At 44.1% G+C, this 25361-nt stretch overlaps 1 protein-coding gene across 11 annotated transcripts in view; it reads right to left on the minus strand.

The window, feature by feature from the left end:
- The window catches only part of MAP3K9 (mitogen-activated protein kinase kinase kinase 9), a 67729-nt gene extending 48927 nt beyond the window's left edge, over positions 1–18802 (minus strand). For 10 of the 11 annotated variants that reach the window (XR_015950125.1, XR_015950123.1, XR_015950122.1 and 7 more), the window contains exons 1-4: positions 16598–18802; positions 11937–12350; positions 4297–4477; positions 2941–3089 (exon numbers count right to left, since the gene is read on the minus strand). Coding sequence is in view for 2 of the 11 variants with exons in the window: in XM_088670051.1 (XP_088526177.1) it covers positions 2941–3089; positions 4297–4477; positions 11937–12350; positions 16598–17051 (1198 nt within the window). In the remaining 9 variants the exon portion in view is untranslated. Of the gene's footprint in view, positions 1–2940; positions 3090–4296; positions 4478–11936; positions 12351–13131; positions 14122–16597 lie in introns of those variants that run through there. The other variant, XR_015950126.1, reaches the window with a different exon arrangement.
- Between the last annotated feature and the right edge of the window lie 6559 nt (positions 18803–25361).

Raw genomic sequence — 25361 nt, forward strand, 5'->3', positions numbered from 1 at the left:
TAGTCCTCTCTTGGAATGTTGGATTTGACTGACATATCCCACAATATTTTATTGATTTGCATTGATTTAGGCAGGCAGCTGCCCCCCACCCACCCTTGTATAGAATGTCCTGGGAGATTGAAGTGGCCCCAACAACATCCAACATACCATCTCAGGACTATTTAATTGCTCATCTTCTAACATTGTGTATGCCATCAAATGCCAACAGTGCCCTTCAGCTCTCTATATTGGACAAACAGGCCAAACCCTACGCCAAAGGATAAATGGACATAAATCTGACATCAGGAACCAGAAGACAGAAAAACCAGTAGGAGAACACTTCAATCTCCCAGGACATTCTATACAAGATCTCAAAGTAGCTGTCTTACTACAAAAGAATTTCAGAAATAGACTGGAAAGAGAAGTTGCTGAATTACAACTTATCACCAAGCTCAAAACAATGGAGGGACCTGGTTTGAACAGAGATATCGGATTCTTATCTCATTATACATGATAAGCGATCTTCAGCCATCTCAACCCTTGCTTTTTCATGCAAAACCATTTGCAGTCATTTTCGGTCATCAACAGCTATCAGTCAGTCAATCACCCACTTCCACCACCCTTCTGAGTGATCTCCCCTCCCCATCCCCACCCCTCCCCACCCCTTCTCTACATAAGTGCCTGGGGACTTCTATTTCACTGTATCTGAAGAAGTGTGCATGCACACGAAAGCTCATACCAAAATAAAAACTTAGTTGGTCTTTAAGGTGCTACTGAAGGATTTTTTTTATTTTACTTCGACCCAGACCAACACGGCTACCTACCTGTAACCAGATATAAATATTTATACAAACCTTTAATTAAGAAAAATAATGGTTAAAGATGCAATCATAACCCCACTTATCTAGGAATAAGCCACATTGAATTCAATAGGACGTATTAAAAGGAGAAGACATAGTTAGGATTGCACTATTAATTGGATCAAAAGTGCCACAGAAAGGGGGGTGCTACTTTTTTGCAATTTTTCCCTATTCTATTCTCCCGTTATTAACCAGTTACTGGCAGTCAGCAAAATATACATATCCTGTGCCTGCCTCTTTGCATCAGGATTATGACAAGAAAGGAAACATGGCATACTGTAAAACGAAGTGCTGCTGCCAACAAAATGCATGAGTGAGTAAGCAGGCTAACTACTATGCAGGTGGCCTGTGCCTTTTCAGCTCCCCAGGCTTGAAACTGTCACAGTATTTGCACTAATGAGGACTGTAGTGGTATCCAAAAACCTTTCTAGAGACAAGAAGGCATGTTTGGTATTGTTAGCTTAGTGAAGCCCACCAGCGTAGTTAATGGAAGAAAAAAATAAAAACTGAATTTACACGGTGAGAGAATTAATGGGTGTGAGCCGCATTTAATAAAAGGCCTGAAGTTATAAACAAGATCTTCATCTAGTTTTATTATTTAAAAATCTTGAAATAACTGCAATGCATTCCTCAGTTCTTGTATAAACCACAAGAAGCCCTTTTGTATTTAAAGGAATAATGTCATCTCTATTCTCAACTTATTTTGGTTTTAAAATTAAGATTATTGGCCTATTGCTATAAACTTAAAGTGTTCAGTATTTTCTTAGGTTCTCAAAAGTGAACACAACGCATTATATAAATGTATAATAAAACAAACAAGTGGGGCCTGCAACAAAACATTACAGTGTGGAGTGCTTCCGTTCAGGGCTCCAGTCAGCCACTAACAACTTCTTAAAGCACACTCCATACCACCTCCAATTTTCAATCTGTCGCTATCAAATCAATATTCTGTGCCCACTGAGTATGCTCAGCCTTAATTGAATGGTTTAGGGTGTTTCCCCCTCACCTTCATTTTTTTCTTTTCCCCCCGAACTTCTGGAAACCTTGGGTTCCTCAAGCCAGCCGACAAAAGTCTTACAGTGCAATGCTGTTTATGTTTAGTCAGAAGTAAGTTAAACTGTTAAGTGAGATTTACACCAAGGTTAAGTATACCAAAGTATTTTTCTGGGCACTGTTGGGGGGGGGGAATGTACTCTTGTCAAAATTCAGAACAAAGATAGTAATTCAAAAGCCATATAAATGTAATTGCTTTCATTACAGTAAGATAAAGGTAAAGGGACCCCTGACCATTAGGTCCAGTCGTGACCGACTCTGGGGTTGCGCGCTCATCTCGCATTATTGGCCAAGGGAGCTGGCGTACAGCTTCCAGGTCATGTGGCCAGCATGACAAAGCTGCTTCTGGCGAACCAGAGAAGCACACGGAAACGCCGTTTACCTTCCCACTGTAGCGGTCCCTATTTATCTACTTGCACTTTGACGTGCTTTCGAACTGCTAGGTTGGCAGGAGCTGGGACCGAGCAACGGGAGCTCACCCCATCGTAGGAATTCGAACCGCTGACCTTCTGATCAGCAAGCCCTAGGCTCTGTGGTTTAACGCACAGCGCCACCTGCGTCCCAGTGTAACTTGCCAATTGAGAATTGTAGGTTTATATATGCAGCCTTTTGGAGTCAATAATGGATTACATCAAGTGCAACTCAAACCCTGGCACAATCTTTACTAGGTGCTACCCTCTCATGTGCAAAAGCTTCATCCATATAACAATCTGCTATTGCAGCAGAATACATACAGTAGAAGAACAGCTTTCTTAAGAACATAACAGACTCCTGGATCAGGCCAATGGCCTACTTTTCCAGCACCCTATTCTCACAGTGGCCAACCAAAGGCCTGTGGGAAGCCTGCAGACAAGAGTACAACAGCATTCTGCCCACCTGTCATTTCTGGAAACCGGTATTTTAGTAGACAAAGTAAACAACATACTGTATTACCTACTTGGTTGAAAAACTACAGAAGCCAAATTGTTTTGCATCTTCATAAAATCAGTACTGAACTGTGCCCCAATAGTAGTATGTATCTGTCAGGTCCAATGCAGTCAACACTTACCTTCCATCAGTCTGGCAAAAGGTTCCGGGCAGGTTGAAGGGATAGGAAGGGCAAGCTTATTCATGGCAACACCATATGCTACTGCTAGGCCATCAATTCCTCGAAATGGTACTTCCCCAGTTAGTAGTTCCCAAAGCAACACACCATAGCTATGAAAAGAAAGGTTTAATAATGTAATTCTCCATTAAAACCAACCAATTCTCCTAGAAGTGACAGCAGCAATTAAGTACACATGGGTGTAATGAATGAGTTGTGTGGAGATGTCACAGAGGGGATGGTCAGATCCTGAGGGGTGTGGGGAGCTGGATGAACTGGTAAGGGTTCTAGGGGAATGGGGGAGGAGAAACCGGGTCTCCAGGAAGTGTCTGAACCTAGGTAGAGGTATTCTGGAAGATAGACGGCTACATCCAAGCAGGTTGGTGAAGGAATGTTCCACCCCTGTGACATCAAACATCCCTGCCCTAATACCTCTGCCTCTTTCTGTCTAGGGAGGGAGGAGCCTCCCCTCCTTCTAGGGAGGCAACTGAGAGTAATGCTGAGCTGGCACCAACACCATCTTCATTGACAAAGAGACACCTCAGAGACCAAATCTGTTTACTTGCCCAGTGTCCAGAGTATGGCTACTGTGCCTGCCACAATATTCAAAAGGAAGATGCTAGGGGCATGCCACTGCTGGATCAACATCCTAGTTTGCTATTAGCCTTGTGTCTACACCTCATATGTATCTGCTTCACCTTATAACCTGTGCCACGACCATGTACCAATCCTATTTATGCACTGAAGCCTTTGGCAGAAACAGAACTAGGCTTTTTAGTTCTTTGCCCAGCAATGAGGGCCAAGATAATGGACAAAAGGTTAAGACTATAAATATAATAATTACACTATAAATATAAACACAATACTTGGAACAAAACTGGAACATCAGGTTTTTTTAAAAGGGCATTTTGGCATTTTACTGATTTGGTGATTCCAAGTTTTGTCATCCTTGACAAAAAATGTATGAGTCAGGAAGTTTCATGCTGGAAAGAAGGGTATCTATTTTAAGTAACTGACTTGAACCTGTGCCTGTTGGTAGTTTGTCTATTCTTAATACAGAAAACTAATGTAAGCCAAGGTACATCTAAATAAGCCAAGGTACATCTAAATAAAAGTGTAAGAATTTAGAACAAAGCAACCAGAAGCACAGGAAAAATATACACTATCAAAACAAGATGTGGGGAGAGCGATGCTTTGGTAAATCAACTGTTTGGGAATTCTGTTCAACAAGTAAACATAATTTCAAGCACAGAAAGTTAAATTAGGTATCCAGGAGCTACAAGTTAAATATTCCAATGTGTTTAGTGCCAATAAACTTACCTCCACACATCACTGCCTTTAGAAAACATGGAGGAACGGATGACCTCAGGAGCCATCCAAGCATATGTCCCAGCAGCACTCATTTTAGTCGTCTTATGCCATTCTCTGGCTAAGCCAAAATCTGTGATCTTCAAGTTCTTGTTGTTTAGGTCTCCATTTTCCACTTTCTCAAGTATCAATACTGGCACACAGGGAGGAAAAAGGTTAATGTTTAGTGAACATACAATTTATACTTACCGTGTTTCCCCTTTTTTAAGACGTAGTCATAAAGTAAGCCAGGGCAGCAATTTTAAACATTTGTAAAATGTAAGACATACCCCGAAAATAAGACATACCTCCGTGCCTGCCAGCTCAGGGCCTGGAACTGGTGGCTGCTGCAGCAGCAAGCGTGCGGAGCACCCAAGCCAGCGGCTGGTCCACTGCCGAGCCTGTCCGAGGAGCCTTACACCCCGCCGCCTGGAACCGGCTGCTGCTGCAGCGCCGAGCACGCGACATCGGCGAGCACTTGGAGTGCGCGGCAGTGCCGAGCAGAGCCCCTGAAACAGCGGCCGGGCATCTGCTGAGCCCGGCCGAGGAGCCTTCCACCCCGCCGCCTGCAACCGGCGGCTGCTGCAGTGCCGAGCGCGCGGCATCGCCGAGCACTCAGAGCGCGCGGCATCGCCGAGCGGAGCCCCTGAGCCTGTGGCCAGGCCTCTGCCGAGCCTGGCCGAGGAACCTTCCACCCCGCCGCCCGGAACTGGCGGCTGCTGCAGAGCCGAGCGCGCGGCAGCGCCGAGCACTCAGAGCGCGCGGCAGCGCCGAGCGGAGCCCCTGAGCCTGTGGCCAGGCCTCTGCTGAGCCTGGCCGAGGAGCCTTCCACCCCGCCGCCCAGAACTGGCGGCTGCTGCAGTGCCGAGCGCGCGGCAGCGCCGAGCGGAGCCCCTGAGCCCCGAGGAGCCTTCCACCCCACCGCCCGGAACCGGCGGCTGCGGCAGCGCTGAGTACTCAGAGCGCGCGGCAGCGCCAAGCGGAGCCCTAGAACCAGCGGCCGGGCCTCTGCCGAGCCCGGCCGAGGAGCCTTCCTCCCTGCTGCCCAGAACCGCCGCTGCTGCATCGCCGAGCGTGCGGCATCGCCGAGCGTGCGGCATCGCCGAGCGCGCAGCAGCGCCAGGCGAAGCGCCAGGCGGAGCGGCCCACCACCCTGAACCAGCTGCTGGAGCGCACCGAGTGCTCAGCAGCTCGGAGCACCCTTGCCCCTTTCTTCTTCTTCTTCTTCACTCTCTTTTTTTCCCCATACGCCCATCCTGTCAACAGCATATCCTCTGCTTTACCGGTAGGTGATAGAAATAAATGAGAGAAAAGCTACATCAGCAGAAAATAGACAGATTTCTGTCTGATCTTTATTTCCTAGGAAAGTCTTCCCACTGCAAAAGTAGACTGCAGCATTAACTCAGATCTCATGCACATTTAAAGAACTTGCTTTCCCTCAAAGAATTCTGGGCATTATACAGTAGTTTACTCCTCATAAATTTACAGTTCCCAGCCAACCCTTAACAAACTACATTTTTGCATACATTGTATTGTTCTAATACATACAACAGCCTTGTCAGGTAGGACAGAGCCCAGCAGCGCTGTGTGCAGCGCCCTGAGCCAGCGGCCTGGCCCGGCCAAGGAGACCGTAAGGTAATAAAAACCATAATAAAAAAATAAGACATCCCACCAAAAATAAGCCGCCCTGTGTTTTTTTGAGGAAAAAAAGTTATAAGACGGTGTCTTAAAAAAGGGGAAACACGGTAATGCTTCCTCTTTAGAAAATTTTTTTTAGATCTTGTCCATAGGTGCAGTGTTGGGGTGGGGTGAAGAAGTGACAGAACCTCTGCTACTGCAATGTCACATTGAATGTGTCTAAAGTGTAAGGGCAGGGGAGAATTTAATTTGCTTAGCATTTTTATTTAAGGTTATTTTTAAATTGCTTGATATATAAAATCTCTAAGTAGTGTACATCAAATTATGAACACAAATATTACAAAAATATACCATAAAACAATCAATACAAGCTACTGATAAATATGTTATTATCTGTACCATCATTAAAACGTAATCAATACCATTCTTAAGCAAATCAACCTAATTCACATCTCCCCTAATGGGAATGTAATAGACAAGAAATGCACTGATATTACAACTCTATGATTCTATGAGATAGCTATGAGATATCCATCTCTACTAAAGAGGCTCTTTGGAACACAGACAAAGTGGGTAGAAAGTGTCATTCCTGGCAAGCAAAAAGCCAGGCTGAGAACTAAGACATCAGCAAAGCAGCAGGCTGTATTCCTATGAACTTCCCACTATAAGATCAAATACCCAACATCAAGGCACTGTATGGTAAAACATTTGAATACTGCAAACTTACTGGGAATTTTTAATAACTTTGAAGATTATTATTATTATTATTATTATTATTATTATTATTATTATTAAATCACCATTCATCCAAAGATCACAGGGTGGTTCACAACATATACAAAATAAGAATACAAAATACACAATAAAACAAAAACAGCCCCAAACACATTTAAAATGCCATAGAATGTTAATCAGTCAAAGGTCTGATTGAAAAGAAACATTTTTGTGGTAGCTCCTGCAAATCATTTGATATCTTATTTATAAAGTCTGAAAATTTTCATACATGTTTTTAATTAGATTTGTCAAACAGTCATCTGTTAAGTGCACTTTTTAAATACCTTTCTATAGAGGTAAGATGGACGGGATAGAAACAAAGTTTTCCTTTAAAATAGTTAATTTTAAAAATAAAATGAAAACTGATTTAAATTGGGGGGCGGGATTGAAAACATTATGCTTTGCTTTTAAGATACATAGCCTGAGATTGAGAGAGCCCTAAATCGATTTGCTTTTTCTACAAATCTCATCCACCAACTCAAGGAGACATTCTCAGGCTGTCAGTCTTAGTAACTGCAGCAGGACTTGAGGGAAAATAAGCTCTTTGGGTATACAAGACCCAAGTCATTTAGAGCTGCGTAGATTTGAAGAGTGGTGTAATCTGCGTCTCCACCCCCATCATTCAGCCCGGACACTCAGATCCAGTTCCGAGGGCCTTCTGGTGGTTCCCTCACCGCGAGGAGTGAGTGAATGAATGAATCTTTATTTGCGTCAGCCATCGGCCATAGCAATTAAAACAACAATACAATATACAAAGAATAAAAATAAAAAGTCAATTATATAAAATACATTTTAGGGTTTTGAAACTGCGAGAAGTGAGGTTACAGGGAACCATGCCTTCTCGGTAGTGGCACCCGCCTTGTGGAATGCCCTCCCGTCAGATGTCAAGGAAATAAATAACTATCTGACTTTTAGAAGGCATCTGAAGGCAACCCTGTTTAGGGAAGTTTTTAACGTTTGATGTTTTATCGTGTTTTTATTGTTCTGTTGGGAGCCACCCAGAGTGGCTGGGGAAACCCAGCCAGATGGGTAGGGTACAAATATTTATTTATTCATTCATTCATTTTATGTACCAGTTGAAGCCAGTAAATGGTGTACAATCCAGAGTACAATTATGGCGACTTTGGGTGCTTTCAGTTTCTGGCCCCTGGGCATTATTTTGGTTAAAGTACTGCACTTGAATAGAGAATGCTGGTGATGCCATGCACAAAATGGCTCCCATGGAAGCATGACATAACATGAATTAGAGAGACAACAACCCCAATACAGTAGTTGACTTCCCATAGTAAGCATAAGCTTAGCGCTGCTAGTCCTGATTATGGCTCTCTCTCACTTTCATATGCATACATACACAAACACACACACACCACGCAATTGTTGTCTAATAACAGAGAGTATTCCTCAGTACCAGGAAAAATAAACAAGGTAGCAAACACCGATCCCATTTCACAGAAATCACTTAGAAGGTAACTGCCCATTTCGCCACATACCTTCTTTCTAAGAGTGCTAAGGATACCCTTTTAAAAAGCAAAAGAAAAGCTGAGAGACTGGAACACCTGCCCAGAGTGCCAATAGAAGCCTTCACAGGCACCATGGTGCCCACAGGCACTCGATTGGTTACCCTTGGTTTAGAATCTAAAATGGTTGAAGGCAACTGATCTAGGCCACTAGGACCACACATAGAATCAAAAAAATTGTATCTCCTCTCAATCTCCTCTTTATGAGGCTAAACATACCCAATCCCCTCAACCATTCCTCATAAGGCTTGGTTTCCACACCCTTATCATCTTGGTTACCTTCTGCACACGTTCCAGCTTGTCATAACCTTCTTAAATTGAGGAATGAGGACATGATGGGACCTTGTGGAATAATGAATACCCATTAATGAAAGTCCTTTCTGTAAGATCCTGTTCAAAATTAACTTTAGTGAAAAGCTGAGATAAAGCGATATTCTGTTCTCTTTAACCTGCAATGCTTCCATTTACACCAACAAAATGCCAATGTAACTGCATGGTGAGACAGATATGTAACTGCAGATATTTTTGATAGATGCATTTAAACAAAAGCAGATTCAAAGCCAAAGTTCCATCTACAAACTTCCTATCTAAAAGGCATCTTACCCAAGAGGGATCACAGTGATCCTGCAAAAGAACGCCTTTGGCAACTTGCATTTCACTGCACTTTAGCTGCCTGTGCTGCTTGATAGTTATCCATTTTTCATCTGCCTCTCCTATTGCTGAAACACGACACCAAAATGAATTGTAATAGATAGTAAATTGCATTCAGTGATGTCAGCAGAATGCAAGCAGTCAGACAGACAGAGGATACTGAGTAGTAGCAAGTTCAATGCAGTTTCAATGAAGCATATTTACTCCTTTAAAAATGGTATGAAGCTATTAGAAAAACTAGCAGAGCCAGTTAGAAAATATCATCATAGGAGAAGTAGCAATCAAGTGCCTAAACTTTTTCTTGTACACTTCTTCCCAACCAGACTACCTGGTACTCCAAGATTCACATTAGCTGCCAGAAATGATATTTTGTTCCTAAAGTGTTGCCCTCAAGATACTTTTACTATCCAGATTCATGTATTGGGGGAAAATAAAACGAAGACAGAGAACTTTGGAAAAAATGTATCATGTCTGCTCTCCAACTATGAGGGACAAAAACTGGATTTAAACAAAAAAATGTGGCCACCTTGTTACACACCATGGATAAGGACATGTCACAGCTTCTTGCTTGTAGCGGAATTTGTCACATTCACTTCATGTAATATGGCAGAAATAATGCTACTGAGCACAACTGTTGTAGTCCTACTATACTTTGCTAGAAAACCTATTTCGTCATGTTTTGTAGTTTGATATTGAATTTCACAGATATTTAACTAACTAGTTTTACGAAAAAAGGTTATTTAGTCACATCTCTTGTCCAAAGTTGTGAAAATGTGAACACATCTTATGAAGCACTTATCTGAGCGCTGAACTAACTACTTCATGTAGATATCTCCTTACAAGGAACAACGAATACCTAAATGGTTCTAAGACAAAATTATTTCCAAGGTCAAAGAGATTTAACACACATTGACAGCTAGCATCCTGCTAATTGTATTGAAAACTGACAGAGAGCAGCTTTGCTAAGAGGTTTATTTTTAATTAGTTCCACATTGCCTGCCAACAGTGTCTATTTTCTTCACAGTTAACAAACTTCACTTCTAGCCAGTTGAATAGAACTCCTCACAAATTTAAGTGAGAAGCTGGTATTGCACACACAAATGACAGGAGGGTTCTAACAAAATCCACTTTATCATCCTAGATATACCATACCAGAGAGGAGGAAAAATGAATCAAAATTAAGTTTGTTTCCTTTCTCCTCCACATCTAGGATACTGGCTCACCAAGAGTCTCACAAGGCTATCCAAATTTGTGTCATACTCTTACACATTCCCTCTCATCCACACGCTTGATTCCATCTTTCTAATGTGGGAGGAACAGTTAGTTGCTGCTATACTGAACCATACTGAAAAGTATCCAGATAGAGTATGCATGAAGTTCTAAGATGGAGAATTTAATCAGAATAACTCTCCTGTGAAACTGTTCCTAACAAAACACGTGGAACTGCTTCAAATGTTATACTTTTAGTCTATACATAATTCAGGTCCATAATATAGATAACATTAATCTCCTTTTTACATCATTTATTTCAAGAGTAATTTGCTAAGGTACTTTTTACAAATCAAATTTATTCAGATATGAGAGAAAAGCTTAAGTAACCACCCAGAGTTGCTACCCAACCATTCTACTGTTGCCAGTCTCACACCACCTTAGGGGCTAGACTGGCAGCAGGAATAGACCAGTACTTGCAGCTTTCATATAGCAGCCCAGTGTTATAGGAGGCTGCACATATGACTGTGTTGCCAAAGTAATGGAAGTCATTCTTTCTTGATCCAAGTGATGAGAAAAGTGATAAATTCAAGGTTCAAAGACTTCATAGGTAATAGAAGTCCTGAAGTCTGGACTCATAGACTGCTGATATGCTTCATGCTCATAAAAACGGGGCAGAAGGAGAAAAGAACATCACAATGTTCTTGCCACTACCACTTTTCACATCCAAACAAGCAAGGGCAATTAACTTTCCATCACCTTCACAACTCTGTTCTAAGTGTCACAAGTTTCCCTTAACATACCAGAGATGACAACTGGCAACAGTGCCTTAAAAGAAAGAGCGAGAAAGGAATTCACAATTCTGTTGGTAAAATCTTCAATACAAAAAATAAACTTCTAGGAGAAGGCTGTTCTCTAAACCAGGGGTAAGGAACCATTAGGCCAGAAGAGTCATAGAATCATAGAACTGTAGAGTTGGACAGGACCCTGCAGAACATCTAGACCCTGCAATGGTGAAATATGCAGCTGTCCCATATGGGAATCGAACCTGCAACCTTGGTATTATCAGCAGCATGCTCTAACCAACTGTGTCATGAAATACCTTAGGAATTATCCTATAGCCTCCCCATCTCAGCTCCCTTCCCCAGCCCCATCAGCAGTTAGGCTTAAGTTAACCTTCACATGAGTGGAAAAATATTTTATCTAAGCCTAACCACAGTGAATGAGGATTTTCAGCTGGTAGGTAAGAGGAGAAAGGGAGGAAGAGAAAGACAGAAAATGGGCGGCTCATCACCAGTTCTGGCCAAATGCACTTTATCTATGGCCTCGCCAATTGCTGACTCCAACCCCATCCATTATAACTCCCAAGAGTTGTCCTCAGGGGAGACAACCCTCATAATCAGAAAGGTTCCCCACCCTTCCTCTAAAGAGACTGTTTTCTTGCCATTCTGTTTGTATTCATTAGCAGTTCCTTATTTGTTTATTATATTCCACCATTTCTCCAATTAGCTCACAGTGTTTGACATACATAGTTCTCTGTGTTTTAATTGTAACTCCTCTGTGAGGTCCAATGCCATACAGTAGGATTAATGGCTGAATGGGGATTTGAATCTGGACCTCCCCAATCCATCTGTCTAGCCGCTACACCACTGGCTCTCTTAAGAGTAGGTATCATGGAAAACTTTCATGCCCCTGCCTTTCCTTCTACCCTACTCATCAATTTTGTCCTCAAGCATATGTGGCTGGAATATATTTCAAGTTGCTAACATTTTATCTATGCTGTCCACTTCTCTGTAAGTCACACCCGCTATACTCCCCACTTACTGTTGCTGGACTTCAGATCCCGGTGTATAATAGGAACAATTGCTTCATCATGCAGATAGTTCATTCCTCCAGCAATCTGGACAGCCCAATTCACCAGTATGTCTGGTGGGATTCTTTTACCAGACAGCACCCTATTCAGTGACCCTCCACGGGCAAATTCCATGATTAAGCAAAGGTTGGGTTCCTTTAGACATACGCCTTTAAGTGCAATTATGTTGGGGTGTTTTAGCATGGCAAAGAGCTTGGCTTCTTGATGGACATCTTCAATAGCCTCACTGATGTCTTCATCTGGATCATACCGAGCTGCCTTGACGGCAACTTCTTCTCCAAGCCAAATTGCACGATAGACCTTCCCAAAGCCTCCAATTCCAATGATTTCCTCCAGAACCAGTTCAGAGAAGTCAATCTCCCGTACTATAAATGGAGAAACATAAGTTATTTTTCAAGATTAAATATTGTCAGTAGATCGCTTCAGCATTATTCCTTGCCTTAAATAACATTATTGTGCCATTTAAATTTAACAGTTTAGGCTTGTGTCAACAAATTCTTAAGCTCTTATTCCTATCAGAACTTGTCTGGAAAAATTGTACCAAGGTAGTATCATTAAAATGCCCTACGCAATTTTGTTGTAAGCAACAATTCTATATACCTATTTTAGGTCATTTTATAATAAAGTTTTATTGGTGGCTTGAATTATAAAGTTGGAAATATTCAGCAAAAATGCAATGTTTCATTGCTAAAAAGATACACACAACATGTTTCACAGGTAGCTTACAAATGAAACAAAATGTATTTCAACTTTGCTTGTGCTTAACATGTGGTTATTTCCATCAGTATAAACAATTGTTATTGCAATGAAGTTTTTTTTTTGTAAAGGCAGACATTTCGCTTTACTATTCTTTACTACTATGGTTTACCCTGTACTACTCTTTTCATATAAAAAGCATCGGCTATAAAAATGTACATCTGCCAGCAACCTAATTCAAGTGTGCCAAATAGACAGAACATTTTACATTTTCGTTAACTGGGCAAGTGCCACACATAACCTATTGGAATCAGTACTCATATTTAATGGCACTTTAAGGTTGCAACATGATACAGCACATATACTGCAATAAAACTATGACCAGTATGGTAAGGAACTGCCCAGAAAAGGCAGCAGTATTATGAACAATTTGTTTATATTTTAACTCACCTCCCACCTGAGGTTCAAGGCTGGTTATTTTCAGGTTAGACTACTGCAATGAATTTTATGCAGTGCTGCCCTTGGAGCCTGGTCCTATTACACCAGTGTTGTATCAACTGCATTAATTCCCAATTTGTTTCTGGCCACAATTCAGACTACCTCTAATGTTTTAATAATTTGGGGCCTTTATGCTTGAAGGATCAACTCCCCTTGCATGAATCTATCCACATGCTGAAGTCTACATCTACCTCCACCCTGTGAGATGTGGAGGACAGAACACAGGCCTTAAGGCCATAGCACCCTGACTACACATGACTAGTACGCATCTCTTTTGATGGTTGGTCAATTACACGAAACCCATTGTAGCCCATCTGACTAGGAGCCATCACTACTGAAGACTCACTAAAAGAGTTCTGAAACTTAAAATACAAAGCCACTCAGAAAGTTTCTGTTGAGAGAAAAACAGGAAATCTGCATGCCAGTACCAGGAAGCATTCTTGCCAACTCACATACTTTCTTCATTTAGGGAAAAGGAAGTCGAAGCGTGTCATAATGCCTGACAGACAGCAGGAAATACAGTTCTGAATTCCCTACTTAAAAGTGCTTGAAATTACATTAAGTCATTTGATGAGCTATTTCAAGAGCAGTGAGAAGCTCTATTACATTGAGTAATACCATGGGAGCATTTCTCAAACTGCAGACCAAGGACCACTACTGGCCCTCAGCAGTGCAACCTACCCCCATCATGCAGTAGCCTTTTCTACTGTCTTGGGATTTTGAGCCATTGGGCTGTGCAGATGCTAGCAGCATCAGCTATAATAGTGTAAGTAGTGTAGTAATCTGGAAAACAGAGAGGAAGGGAATGAGAGGAAAGATGTCATAGGAGAAAGTATTGAAAAGAGGAGGAAGGATGAAAGAAATTGGCAATTCGGGAGTGGGCACAGGATACAAGTTTGAAGGGAAAATATGGAAGAAATAAAATGTTTTTAGAGATATACAGAGGGGGGGGGGATATATGAATAATTCACTCCTTGAAACTTCCGATCAGCAACTTCTGGCTAAAAGGGGAAGAATTAGTCATGAGACCTCTAGAGCCAAAGCCTGTGCTTAGCTTGAGGAAAGCTGAACTATGGAACTCCCTATGGCAAGGAAACTGCTGTAGTAAAGAATTTAGCAATTTCGAAAGAGAAATGAGGCATTAACAGAAAATGGTATCAGTGATTGACATGATCGGCTAACAATCTCCACCTCAACTTTCTTATTGGCTCTCCCCCTGTACCCCTATTTTGGGATTGGTGGGCCTCCATAATTTGGGCCCTGGGAGTGGAATGTTTGCTGTAAGATGCACACTAAACATCTCTTGAGCATTCTTAGAGGGAAACTGAGGATCTAAACCAAACAGTGCTGAAGGGACAGCTCCTTTAATGATACAAATGGTTGTTAACACGGCAGCCATTATTCTTAACATTCTAATGTAACATTGCTGTTTTTGTGTTCTGAAGTGCCCTCTAACCACTAATGCATGATTTACCCTGCCTCAAATGCAAATAGAGTCTGAAAATAAAACATGCTGCTTTTTTGCCGGGGGGGGGGGGGTTGTAGGTACAAAAAGCCTAGCACACACCATCTCAATTATTTTGCAAAATAGTATAAAAAGGATATAGTTTAAATACATATAAAGTCAGTAAGAAATGTAATGTTTAAGAGACACTATGGCCTCGTAACTTGCCTTTCACCAGTGGCAAGAAGCAGTTACTTGCAAACAAGTACTCAAATGACAAACCAATTCAAGCCCTTGTCTGTAAAGTAAAGACCAAGGTATATAACCAGGTCAATTTTTAACAGGTGAGCACTGAGTAGATTGCATGTACAAGTCAAGAGAGATGGGCCTCTGAACCATCTGATAAGGTTGTGTTGTATGTTTTCCCTAACATCTACTGGCCTTCTAAGACAGAAAAAGTCGCATATGCAGTTTGTCATAGCAGTTACAGGAACTATGCTGCTGCTATTTGCCTGGTTTCCTGATCCAAATGCATCAGTGATAATCTGTCCTATTCCTTTCCTAACTCCTAGAAACAAACACCAATCCCTGGCCATCAATAATTTATAGATTAAACCCCAAAAGGAAGATACAAAGTCTTACAATCCCTTGCCCACAACAATATGTTTATAATGAAATATTAATATTTCAAATATAATTTCATGCAACAGAATAAAAGTCACAATCCTGCATAAGTCTGTGCTTCAATTCCTTTGCATCTGCTTGCATGCAAGGAGAGCAGTGCAACATCAACATTGACAGAAGGAAGACATCCTCAAAACAAGCCCACTTGAAGGCAGCTGATGCAGAATACCTTTGAGCAATGGGTTAGATTTAGAAGTATATCCATGTGTAGGGATGAGAAAAAAGGAAGGCCTACAAGACAGGACATACCCAAAGATACAGGAAGTTACAGTCTCTTTGCAGCTTCATTGTAAGAAGTAATGTATCTTCCTCATAAACTCTCTCAAAATGTGTTTTCTCTGCCTTCTCCTAGCACTGAACTTTATGCTATGCATTTCTTAACTCCTTCATAACAAGTTACTTTTAAAAGATGTAATTAGCAAAAGTAAGAATAGAATGTGGAGAATGAATCACATTGTGATGGATTTGAAAATGGAGAAACACACCCTGGACATAACAAGATGTCTGACAATAAAGAAAAACAGTGAGCTGGACAGATGGAAAATGCAGCTACATTCTATAGTTTTAATCTCTACTGAGAGGCAGGAAAACGTTTGGTTTCATGAACTATAAGGTAAGCACATATACACTCTACATAAACCATTCAGTAACAGACGACAGTACTGTACTGAAAGCTGTCCTGGTTCTATCACCAGGTAGTTACAGTGAAAATACCATTAGAATGAATAACATTCATCTGACCTGAAGCAGCCTGGCATTTAATTAGCTTATTAAGAAACCCAGATGAGAAGGGGCGGAACAGAAGAGCTCTTCACTGGTGTTGAGAGCAAAGCTGAGACAGAAAAAGCAGTGGCAGGATAAATATAACCCAGCGCCCAGTGCCACGCCCCTTCCTTGCAACCTCTCGAAGCAGCAAGGTATATAGGTAAGTTCACATCCTTGCAGTTTCGTTAAACAGGGAGAGGTACAGGGACAACTGCCACCTCTAGGTAAAGATCCCACAATCGATCAAAATGTGCAAAAAATCCCACGTAATTAACCAACATGCAGCTTATATAGATAGCATAGGTCGAAAACTCCAGCCACCTCGTCCTGCCTAGAAGAAGTAAATACTGTAACGCTGAAGGATCGTCTGCAGAGGCTCATGCAACAGGGAGCCCCTGGAGCTGGGACTCCAGCCTCTCCCAGGAAACAACGGCCTAAAGGAATTAAGGGATAAGCACTGTTGGTTTCCTTCCCCACCCCCCGCCGCCGTGCCCTCCTCTTCTCCTCCCGCCTTCCCTCTCCTACACTGTATGGCGGGCGTCTGCGAGTAGCGGGACTGGAGCTCGGTGGCGCCCCCCTGGCGGAGGCACAGGCGGCGGCTGCTGCTGCAGCTGCTGGTCACGTAGTTGCTGGGGAAGATGCCGACGCGCTGGTCGAGCTGGCCGGTCCACCACCCTTCGTCTCCGGACACCTGCGAGTCCTGCGAGAGCACCTGCACCACGTCGCCCGGGCGGAGGCTCAGCTCGTCCTCGCCACACGCCTCGTACTCGAACACGGCCGTCCACAACAGGCCGCCACCGCCGGCCCCTCCGACGCAGCCGCCCTCGCTCGAGGCCGCTCCCGACGCCGCCGTTCTCCAGCTGTAGCTGGCCGTGGCCGACGCCGACGCCGCGCTCTCATCCTCTTCGCCGTCCGCGCCCTCCGCCGGCAGCGGCGGGCGAGCGGGGCGGCGCGGGCTGCGGGCTGCGAAAGGCTCCATGCGGGGAGAGGAGGAGGAGGGCGACGAGGGAGCGGCTCCTCCATAAGGGGGGAGGCGCTGCCCGCGAGAGGAACCGCCGAGAGCTCATGCGGCTGCCGGCGGCAGGTACGACCCTGAGGGGGCGCCTGGGCCCGGAGCGGAGAAGAAGAGCCTCCTCAGCCCGCTGTGACGAGGCGGCGGCGACACCCGGCCTCCCCGCCAGAGCCGCGTCCCTCTCAGCCGTCGTCGGCTCCACCACAGGCTGAAGCACCAACCGCGCATCCTGAGGCACCTGACTGACCGGCAAGCCGGGGGAGGAGGGGGCGGGGCGGCCTATAAGGCCCGCCTACTCGTCGTTCAGATCTCCATCCCCGTTCGCGGTTGCAGCAGTCCTTCAAGCTCCTCCCTTTACCTGATTGAAAACCGTCTCCCTCTCCCGCCCCCGCTTAGCCGCAGCCCACTCAGCCGTGTACAATCCCCGCCCCATAGACTCTTACTCGTACTCCCCGCCCCACGCGCTCCAAAGTTGCCCTTCCCATTGGTCCGTTCCGCGCCGACGGTAGCTTCACCTATTGGCTGGGATCTCGCCTCCTCCGCGCAAGGAACTAAAAATGCATCTCTTGACTAAATTATCCTTTCCTTCAGCACTTCTCAGATAGAGTACTAGAGCTTTCATTGGGCTGCGAATGATTGCGCGTGGCTTAGAAAAAGAAATAGAGGGAGGGAGACGGGGTGGGGTGGGGTAGGGAGAGGCGTTCTATTTGGACTGCTCACAGGAACAACGCTTCTTTGTTTGCTATTGGTTCATTACGGGAAAGTATGTCCAATGGTTGGTCTATAATTCTATATTTCATCCGGCAAGGCCGTGTGACACCTGCTAGGAAAGGTGAAAGGACTGCAGCTTTCTTACCTCTCTTGGCAGCAGACGCGCCAGAGAGAGAGAGAGAGTGCCACGAGATCATTGTGATAATGAGTTTTATTAGTTTTCAGTTACAATAATCCAATAATAGCCTCATTATATCAATGCCAAATGACAATACAATTCCCAATGTCAATCATTCAGATACCAAATTAGATAATTTAGGTGGCACCCCACGAGCTAGAATTGATGAGTTGTTTTATTTCTGCAGTCCAAAATTTTATTTCGATTACATTCCAGTCACAATAGTAATCCCTTATACAACAGCTGCAATATTTATAACTTTTACTCTTATTGATGCATTTAATGATTTATAAGTCTACAAGAGAAGATCTCCTACTGTATCCTTGTTCTTCCTGTGTATGCCATTTATTCTGTCCATGTTGTTTCTTCCTGTCCTTGTAAAATATTATGTCTATCTTGGTTGTTGCTATTATCCATCATGCCTTGCGTAGAGCTGGTGTCCCGATGTTATTCCAAAAGTTTCTCCCTCACTGCCACAAGATAATTGGTGCCTTAGTTCCTTGTTTTCAGACAACATGGGATACATGTTGGAATACAATTTAAGTCCCCATGCACAAGGGTTATCTTCACAAGAACAGTCTCTTAAATGCATGTATCTTAAATGCATGGAATCTTCAGGCTGATTCATGGGAAACAAAATATATGTGCTGGGTTTTTTAAAGAGATGTATACAAGTAAAGAGGAACACCATCAATCTCTTGCTCATGTGTGCTGTTGAATCGATCCTTCAAAATATGTGATTTCCTCCTTTATGGTTTATTTTAGTATGCAGAATACATGTACACCAAAAACATAATATGAAGTTGCTATCATTTACTAAAAAAAATTGTTGTTGTTGTTGTTTTGTCATTTAGTTGTGTCCAACTCTTCGTGACCCCATGAACCAGGACACGCCAGGCACTCCTGTCTACCAGTGCCTCCCGCAGTTTGGTCAGACTCATGTTGGTAGCTTCGAGAACACTGTCCAACCATCTCGTCCTCTGTCGTCCCCTTCTCCTTGTGCCCTCCATCTTTCCCAACATCAGGGTATTTTCCAGGGAGTCTTTTCTTCTCATGAGGTGGCCAAAGTATTGGAGCCTCAGCTTCACAATCTGTCCTTCCATTGAGCAATCAGGGCTGATTTCCTTCAGAATGGATAGGTTTGATCTTCTTGCAGTCCATGGGACTCTCAAGAGTCTCCTCAAGCACCATAATTCAAAAGCATCAATTCTTCGGCGATCAGCCTTCTTTATGGTCCAGCTCTCACTTCCATACAGCACTACTGGGAAAACCATAGCTTTAACTATACGGACCTTTGTTGGCAAGGTGATGTCTCTGCTTTTACAAAACCACTAAAACATGCATTTAACTAAAGAAGGAAATGCTTTGAGGATGTGGTAACTTCCAAAACATCCCTCCACAACAATGATCAGCAATCTGTTTCTACAATTCCTCCAGTCTAGCAAAGTACTGTACTTTAATAACTTAAAAAATAAGCAGCACTGCCTTCTTGTGGTTGACATTGGAATAGCTTTTCAAACCTGATGTAAGATTTGTTTTTCTTGGCAAAGCAGAAAAAGACTGCAGTCCTCAGGCAGGCATCAATGCAAGCTCAGTTCCTATTAGTGGAACTTTTCTTTTCTTGACTGGGTAGAAACCATTCTTAATTAAATTGTACTTACCAATAGACAAACAGGGAAATTAAATCTAGAATTTCTTTCCACACCTTCTCAAGTTATAAAAGAAATACTGTCCTAGGAGCAGGCTGCAGAAGATCCCATTGCTAAATGACAGTTTAGGGGCCTAACTGAGGTTTGATGGGGAGGGAGCGAGGACTTGAGGCACAAGTGCCATAGCTCAGCAGTAAAGCATTTGGTTTCTATCCAGAAAATTCCAGGTTCAAGTCTTCAGGCAGGACTGGGAATATCCCCACTCTGAAGCCCTAGAGCAGTGGTCCTCAAACTTTTTTCTCTAAGCCACATTTTCAGAATAAAAAATTGCTTGCGCCACACCTATTTTTGTATTGATAAGGCATACATTGGAAAACAAAAACAAAAAGAAACTGGTTGCTGAAGTTATTGGAGGAAAAGCTGATATAATGGATTAGAGGAAAATCCATTGCTGACATTTATTAATAATAATAATTAGACAACCCATTTTGTGTTTTTTTTGGGGGGGTGAATTAATTTGAGACATTTGGGTCTGATGATTGGGGAAATATTGCTTAACAGAAAGTAGAGCAGTTGGATTCATCCTAGAGTGATTGTTTTGAATAATTTCTTTTATGTAACCAACAGATAGAAAATTGGAAATCTGTTGTTCTTTTTTCTTCTTCTATTGTTTCCTTATTCTTTCTTTTTTATTTTGTTTTTATTTGGTGTCCCCTGCTCTGGGCCATTATTAGGGTCCAAGGATTACACACACATGAAGGTGGTGGGTGGACCCTGAGTAAGAGGCAGGGAAGGGAAGACCTCCCAGTGTGAGAGCCTGGGAGAAGAAAGGAAAGCTCCCAGGTGAGAGCTGGGAGGGTCTGTCTCTTTCTGTGAGAGACAATTACCTATGAGAGAGGATTCTCTGTTTTCTTTTTATTTCTCTGTTTTGTTGTGCTGGGGGCACTGTTATACAGTGGTTCCGCTTCTTCCTCCTGGGCCGTGTTCAGAAAGTGGTGGTGGGGGATGAGTGTTCAGACCCCTGGGGTGCCTCAGGGTTCTGTCCTCTCCCCCATGCTTTTTAACATCTACATGCAGCCTCTGGGAGAGATCATCAGGGGGGTTGGGCTGGGTGTTCATTAGTATGCGGATGATACCCAGCTCTACCTCTCCTTCAAATCAGAAGCAGTGAAGGCAGTGAAGGTCCTGTGTGAGTACCTGGAGGCGGTTGGAGGATGGATGGCGGCTAACAGATTGAGGTTGAATCCTGACAATACAGAAGTACTGTTTGTGGGGGACAGGAGGCGGGCAGGTGTGGAGGACTCCCTGGTCCTGAAGGACCAGGTGCGCAGCCTGGGAGTCATTTTGGACTCACAGCTGTCCATGGAGTCGCAGGTCAATCCTGTGTCCAGGGCAGTTGTCTATCAGCTCCATCTGGTATGCAGGCTGAGACCCTACCTGCTTGCAGACTGTCTCGCCAGAGTGGTGCATGCTCTAGTTATCTCTCGCTTGGACTACTGCAATGCGCTCTACATGGGGCTACTTTTGAAGGTGACTCGGAAACTACAACTAATCCAGAATGCGGCAGCTAGACTGGTGACTGGGAGCAGCCGCCGAGACCACATAACACCGATCTTGAAAGATCTACATTGGCTCCCAGTACGTTTCCGAGCAAAGTTCAAAGTGTTGGTGCTGACCTTTAAAGCCCTAAATGGCCTCGGTCCAGTATACCTGAAGGAGCGTCTCCACCTCCATTGTTCTGCCTGGACACAGGTCCAGCACCAAGGGCCTTCTGGCGGTTCCCTCGTTGCGAGAGGCCAAGTTGCAGGGAACTAGGCAGAGGGCCTTCTCGGTAGTGGCGCCCACCCTGTGGAACGCCCTCCCATCAGATGTCAAAGAGAAAAACAACTACCAGACTTTTAGAAGACATCTGAAGGCAGCCCTGTTTAGGGAGGCTTTTAATGTTTAATAGATCACTGTGTTTAATAGATCACTGTGTTTTTCTGTTGGAAGCCGCCCAGAGTGGCTGGGGAAACCCAGCCAGATGGGCGGGGTATAAATAAATTATTATTATTATTATTATTATTATTATTATTATTATTATTATTTAGATTGGTTTCTTCTTATTGTATTCTGAAAAAGCTTTAATATAATCTTATTTTAAAAAAGGAAAACAAAAAGAAACAACTCCTAGCGGTGCCTGAATTATAACATAGAACACAACTGCTTTATAATATGACTAGCTGGCCCTGCCACGCGTTGCTGTGGCTCATCCCTGTGACTGCCCCCACACTGTGTTGATCCATGACATATCCCACCCCTCCTACCCCCACCCTGGCTTATCCCTATGATTCCCCCCATCCTGTCCCGACCCATGACGTATCACGCCCCCTCTTCCCCCCACCCCGACTCATCCCTGTGACTGGCCCCACCGTGTCCTGACCTATCCCGTCCCCTCCCCCAACCCCCACCCAGGCGAGTCAGTACCTCCATTCGGCCTAGTCTGTAAAGGCTTCGGGCTAGTATGTAAACGGGAGCCAAGGTGCTGTTGAGAGGGAAGGTTTTATAGGTGCAGTACCAGTGTAGCTGCCACTAGAGGGCGCTGGTTTGCACCCTGGTTCTTTTCCCAGAATGCATTTTTGTCTGAGTGGTGTGTTTTGAAACATGAGGTTTTTGGGGGTTTATGTGGCACAGGTGTGCCTTCTGCCTTTGAAAATGTACGGGCTTGCTCTCATATTCGCATGTGGCATTGTGTCAAAATTTAAACGCAATCGGTCAAGCGGTTTTTGGGAAACGTGGATAGTAACAGACATGGCAAGTTTACATTTATATATATATAGATCATGTGACATCCAGAAAGTATAAAACAACCCAGCTACTTAAGAACAGGAATCATTCCTAAAATTTAATTGCAGTCATACCTTGGTTCTTGAACGCCTTGTGACTCAAATGTTTTGGCTCCCAAACTCCGGAAACCCGGAAGTGAGTGTTCCAGTTTGTGAACGTTTTTTGGAAGCCAATTGTCCGACGCGACTTTTGCGGCTTCTGATGAAATGCAGCAAGCTCCTCTTTTTTCATGTTGTGTTTTATACAGATCAGTTTCATTTGTTGTGAGAGACTAGTGTTGCACCCAGTAGTAGGTTAGGAAGGAAAGGAGGAGGGGGAATGGTGAGTGGGGTGGGGTCGGGTGGTTATGCTTCTATTCTTCTGCTTAGTATATGTGTGGGTTTTTGTGTCAGCATCAATTATATGGGTTCTCTTATTATTTGCTTGTTGTAGTTCCTTATGCATCACATGTTTTTATGTTGTAGCACCAGCTCTGGGATTGATTTTAATGATTATAAATCACATAAGTAAATATAACTCAAGATTCTGCAGTGCACTCTTCATTCACATGGAGAGCCCCGATACATGAATGAATCTGGGTTTTTGTACTGCTTCCAATGTAAACTCAGAATTTACCTGAGTTTTCTAAAATACCCTAGACATAAGGAGATCAGGGGCACCCACTCAGTTTGCAGGGAGACCCACAGCCTATGGTGGTTAAAAAAATAAAAAAATAAAACCATGTTAAATCAGCCCTGACTTCAGGGGGGTGGAGTTGGAAGTTCCTTAGTTGATTATAATATACACTAGCAGAATTCCTGACCTGGAAACTAAAGCAATAGCACTCTCATCAAAGCAGGAATCCTGAAGCAAACAGAAGCCAGATGCCTCGAGCACATTTCACAGTCTTTTCTGATAAAATTAATTTGCACTCATTTGGGTAAGAAAGCATAAATAATTTAAGAAAAATTATTGTAGGTCATGGTAGAGTTTTATAGGGCTGCAGAACATGTAATGACAACTGTATTTAGTGGCACTAATGCAAGAAAAACACTGTTAGAAGTATTTAAACATTTCTTTACTGGATCAGGCCCACATGGAACAAGAGAGCTTGACCAAAAGTTGCCCCCCCCATTTCATCATTTTGACTTTTTAGGATGTTTATGTTCCTAAAATTTAATCACTCTGCATTCCAGGCCCCCCTTATGCCAGGCTGTGTGGGGTTCCCATTGAGCAGAGAGACAACTTTCTGCTCACTTCTGCTGGCTCAGCCAGCCTCCTGTCAGTACAGACTTCGCCCATGCACTCACCAAACAGGTGGTCAGGAGGCTTGCCAGCAGTTATCCCTGTCAGGGAACCCCGAGGGAAGGCCTTGAAATGGAGCATTCTGAGGGCAGAGTGGGATTGGTTGGCGCCCATCTGTCTTGGGAGACCATGGAAGAGTGCGCCTTTGGGGCTGAAGTCAAACCATTGGAGAATTACAGCAGCGTTTCTCAACCGCTGTTCCGCGCCACACTAGTGTGCCGCGAGACGCTGGCTGGTGTGCCGCGACGTGCGGCGACGAGAAGGGTGATTTGCATTGTCACGTGCCTGGCGACCGCCAATAGACTACGCTGACCCGCCGGAAAGGAAGCCGGCCGGGTCACGACGCGGGGCGAGCGCAGCTCTCAACAGCCACCACCATGGGAGGGTGGTTTTAGACAAACTTAAAGAAGCTGGCTGGATGAGCTCAACCTGAAACTTGCTGAGCAAAGGATTGTGCTGGCAGAGAAATCAGCGGCTTGTGAAGCCTTATTACAGGAGATTGCAACCAACACAGCAATTGGCAAGTGTTTCTTACAGTCATAATTATATAGTCAATATAGGGCGGCATAGAGTTAAATTTTTTAACTTTTTTAATGGTGGTGTGCCTCGTGATTTTTTTCATGGAACAAGTGTGCCTTGGCCCAAAAAAGGTTGAGAAACACTGAATTACAGCACCTTCAGGCTGTAGAGAGGGGTTTGTTTGTTTGTTTGTTTTTATTAAAGGTTTTATTGGTTTACAAAGATACGTGCAATGTCTTTCATAATATTTTACAGGTTTTGTTGCAGATGAAGGGGTCCGTTTGTGCTGATTCAGGTGTAGCATGGTGTTTCTTCTCTCTGCACTCCTGCCAGGAGCCATCTCTCCTCTGGCCACTGCTGTGGATGCACAACCAGTCTGTCTCCAGGTGCTGCGGTCATCTGCAAGGCATTCTTTGGGGCTGAAAATGATCACAATGGCCCTCTTCCCACTTGTGATTCTTGACAAGTAGTATTCAGAGGCATAGCACCTCAAATACGGAGGGGGGGGGAAACAAAATGGCGGACGGCACTCACCGCGGGGCCTGCAGCGCCCCAGAGCCACGCATCTCTCCTGGGAGTGACGTGGTGGCTTGGGCACCTGCAAGCTCTGCGCTGCCCCAAACGGTCTGCAGCTGAGTGGGAGGAGGCAGGCAGACTCCCCCGAGGCCCAGTGGAGCGTCCTGCCCTGGCTTGTCCCGCCCCCTCAGGCAGCTGGCCCCACCCCAGGCGCCCAATCGGTTTGCTCCGCCACTGCCTGGGAAACGGGGAGGTCTGGCATGCTTTCCAAAGACACTGACTCTGTCAGCTGTCTCTCCCCTGGTGCTTTCTCTTCCTCCTGCTCCTCTCCCAATATTCCCCAGCTTCTCCCCTCTGCAGCCTTTGAACTGTGACCTTCTGTAAACCACTGTTGTAAATCTATAGCAGGCATAGGCAACCTCGGCCCTCCAGATGTTTTGAGACTACAATTCCCATCATCCCTGACCACTGGTCCTACTAGCTAGGGAACATGGGAGTTGTAGTCCCAGAACATCTGGAGGGCTGAGTTTGCCAATGCCTTGATCTATACTGCCTCCCTCTTCTCTGGGAAGTGCAGCAGGAGGGGGGCGGTCT

This window comes from Zootoca vivipara, chromosome 1 (genome assembly GCF_965207765.1).
Source record: "Zootoca vivipara chromosome 1, rZooViv2.hap1.1, whole genome shotgun sequence".
In the NCBI taxonomy this organism is placed as follows: domain Eukaryota; kingdom Metazoa; phylum Chordata; class Lepidosauria; order Squamata; family Lacertidae; genus Zootoca; species Zootoca vivipara.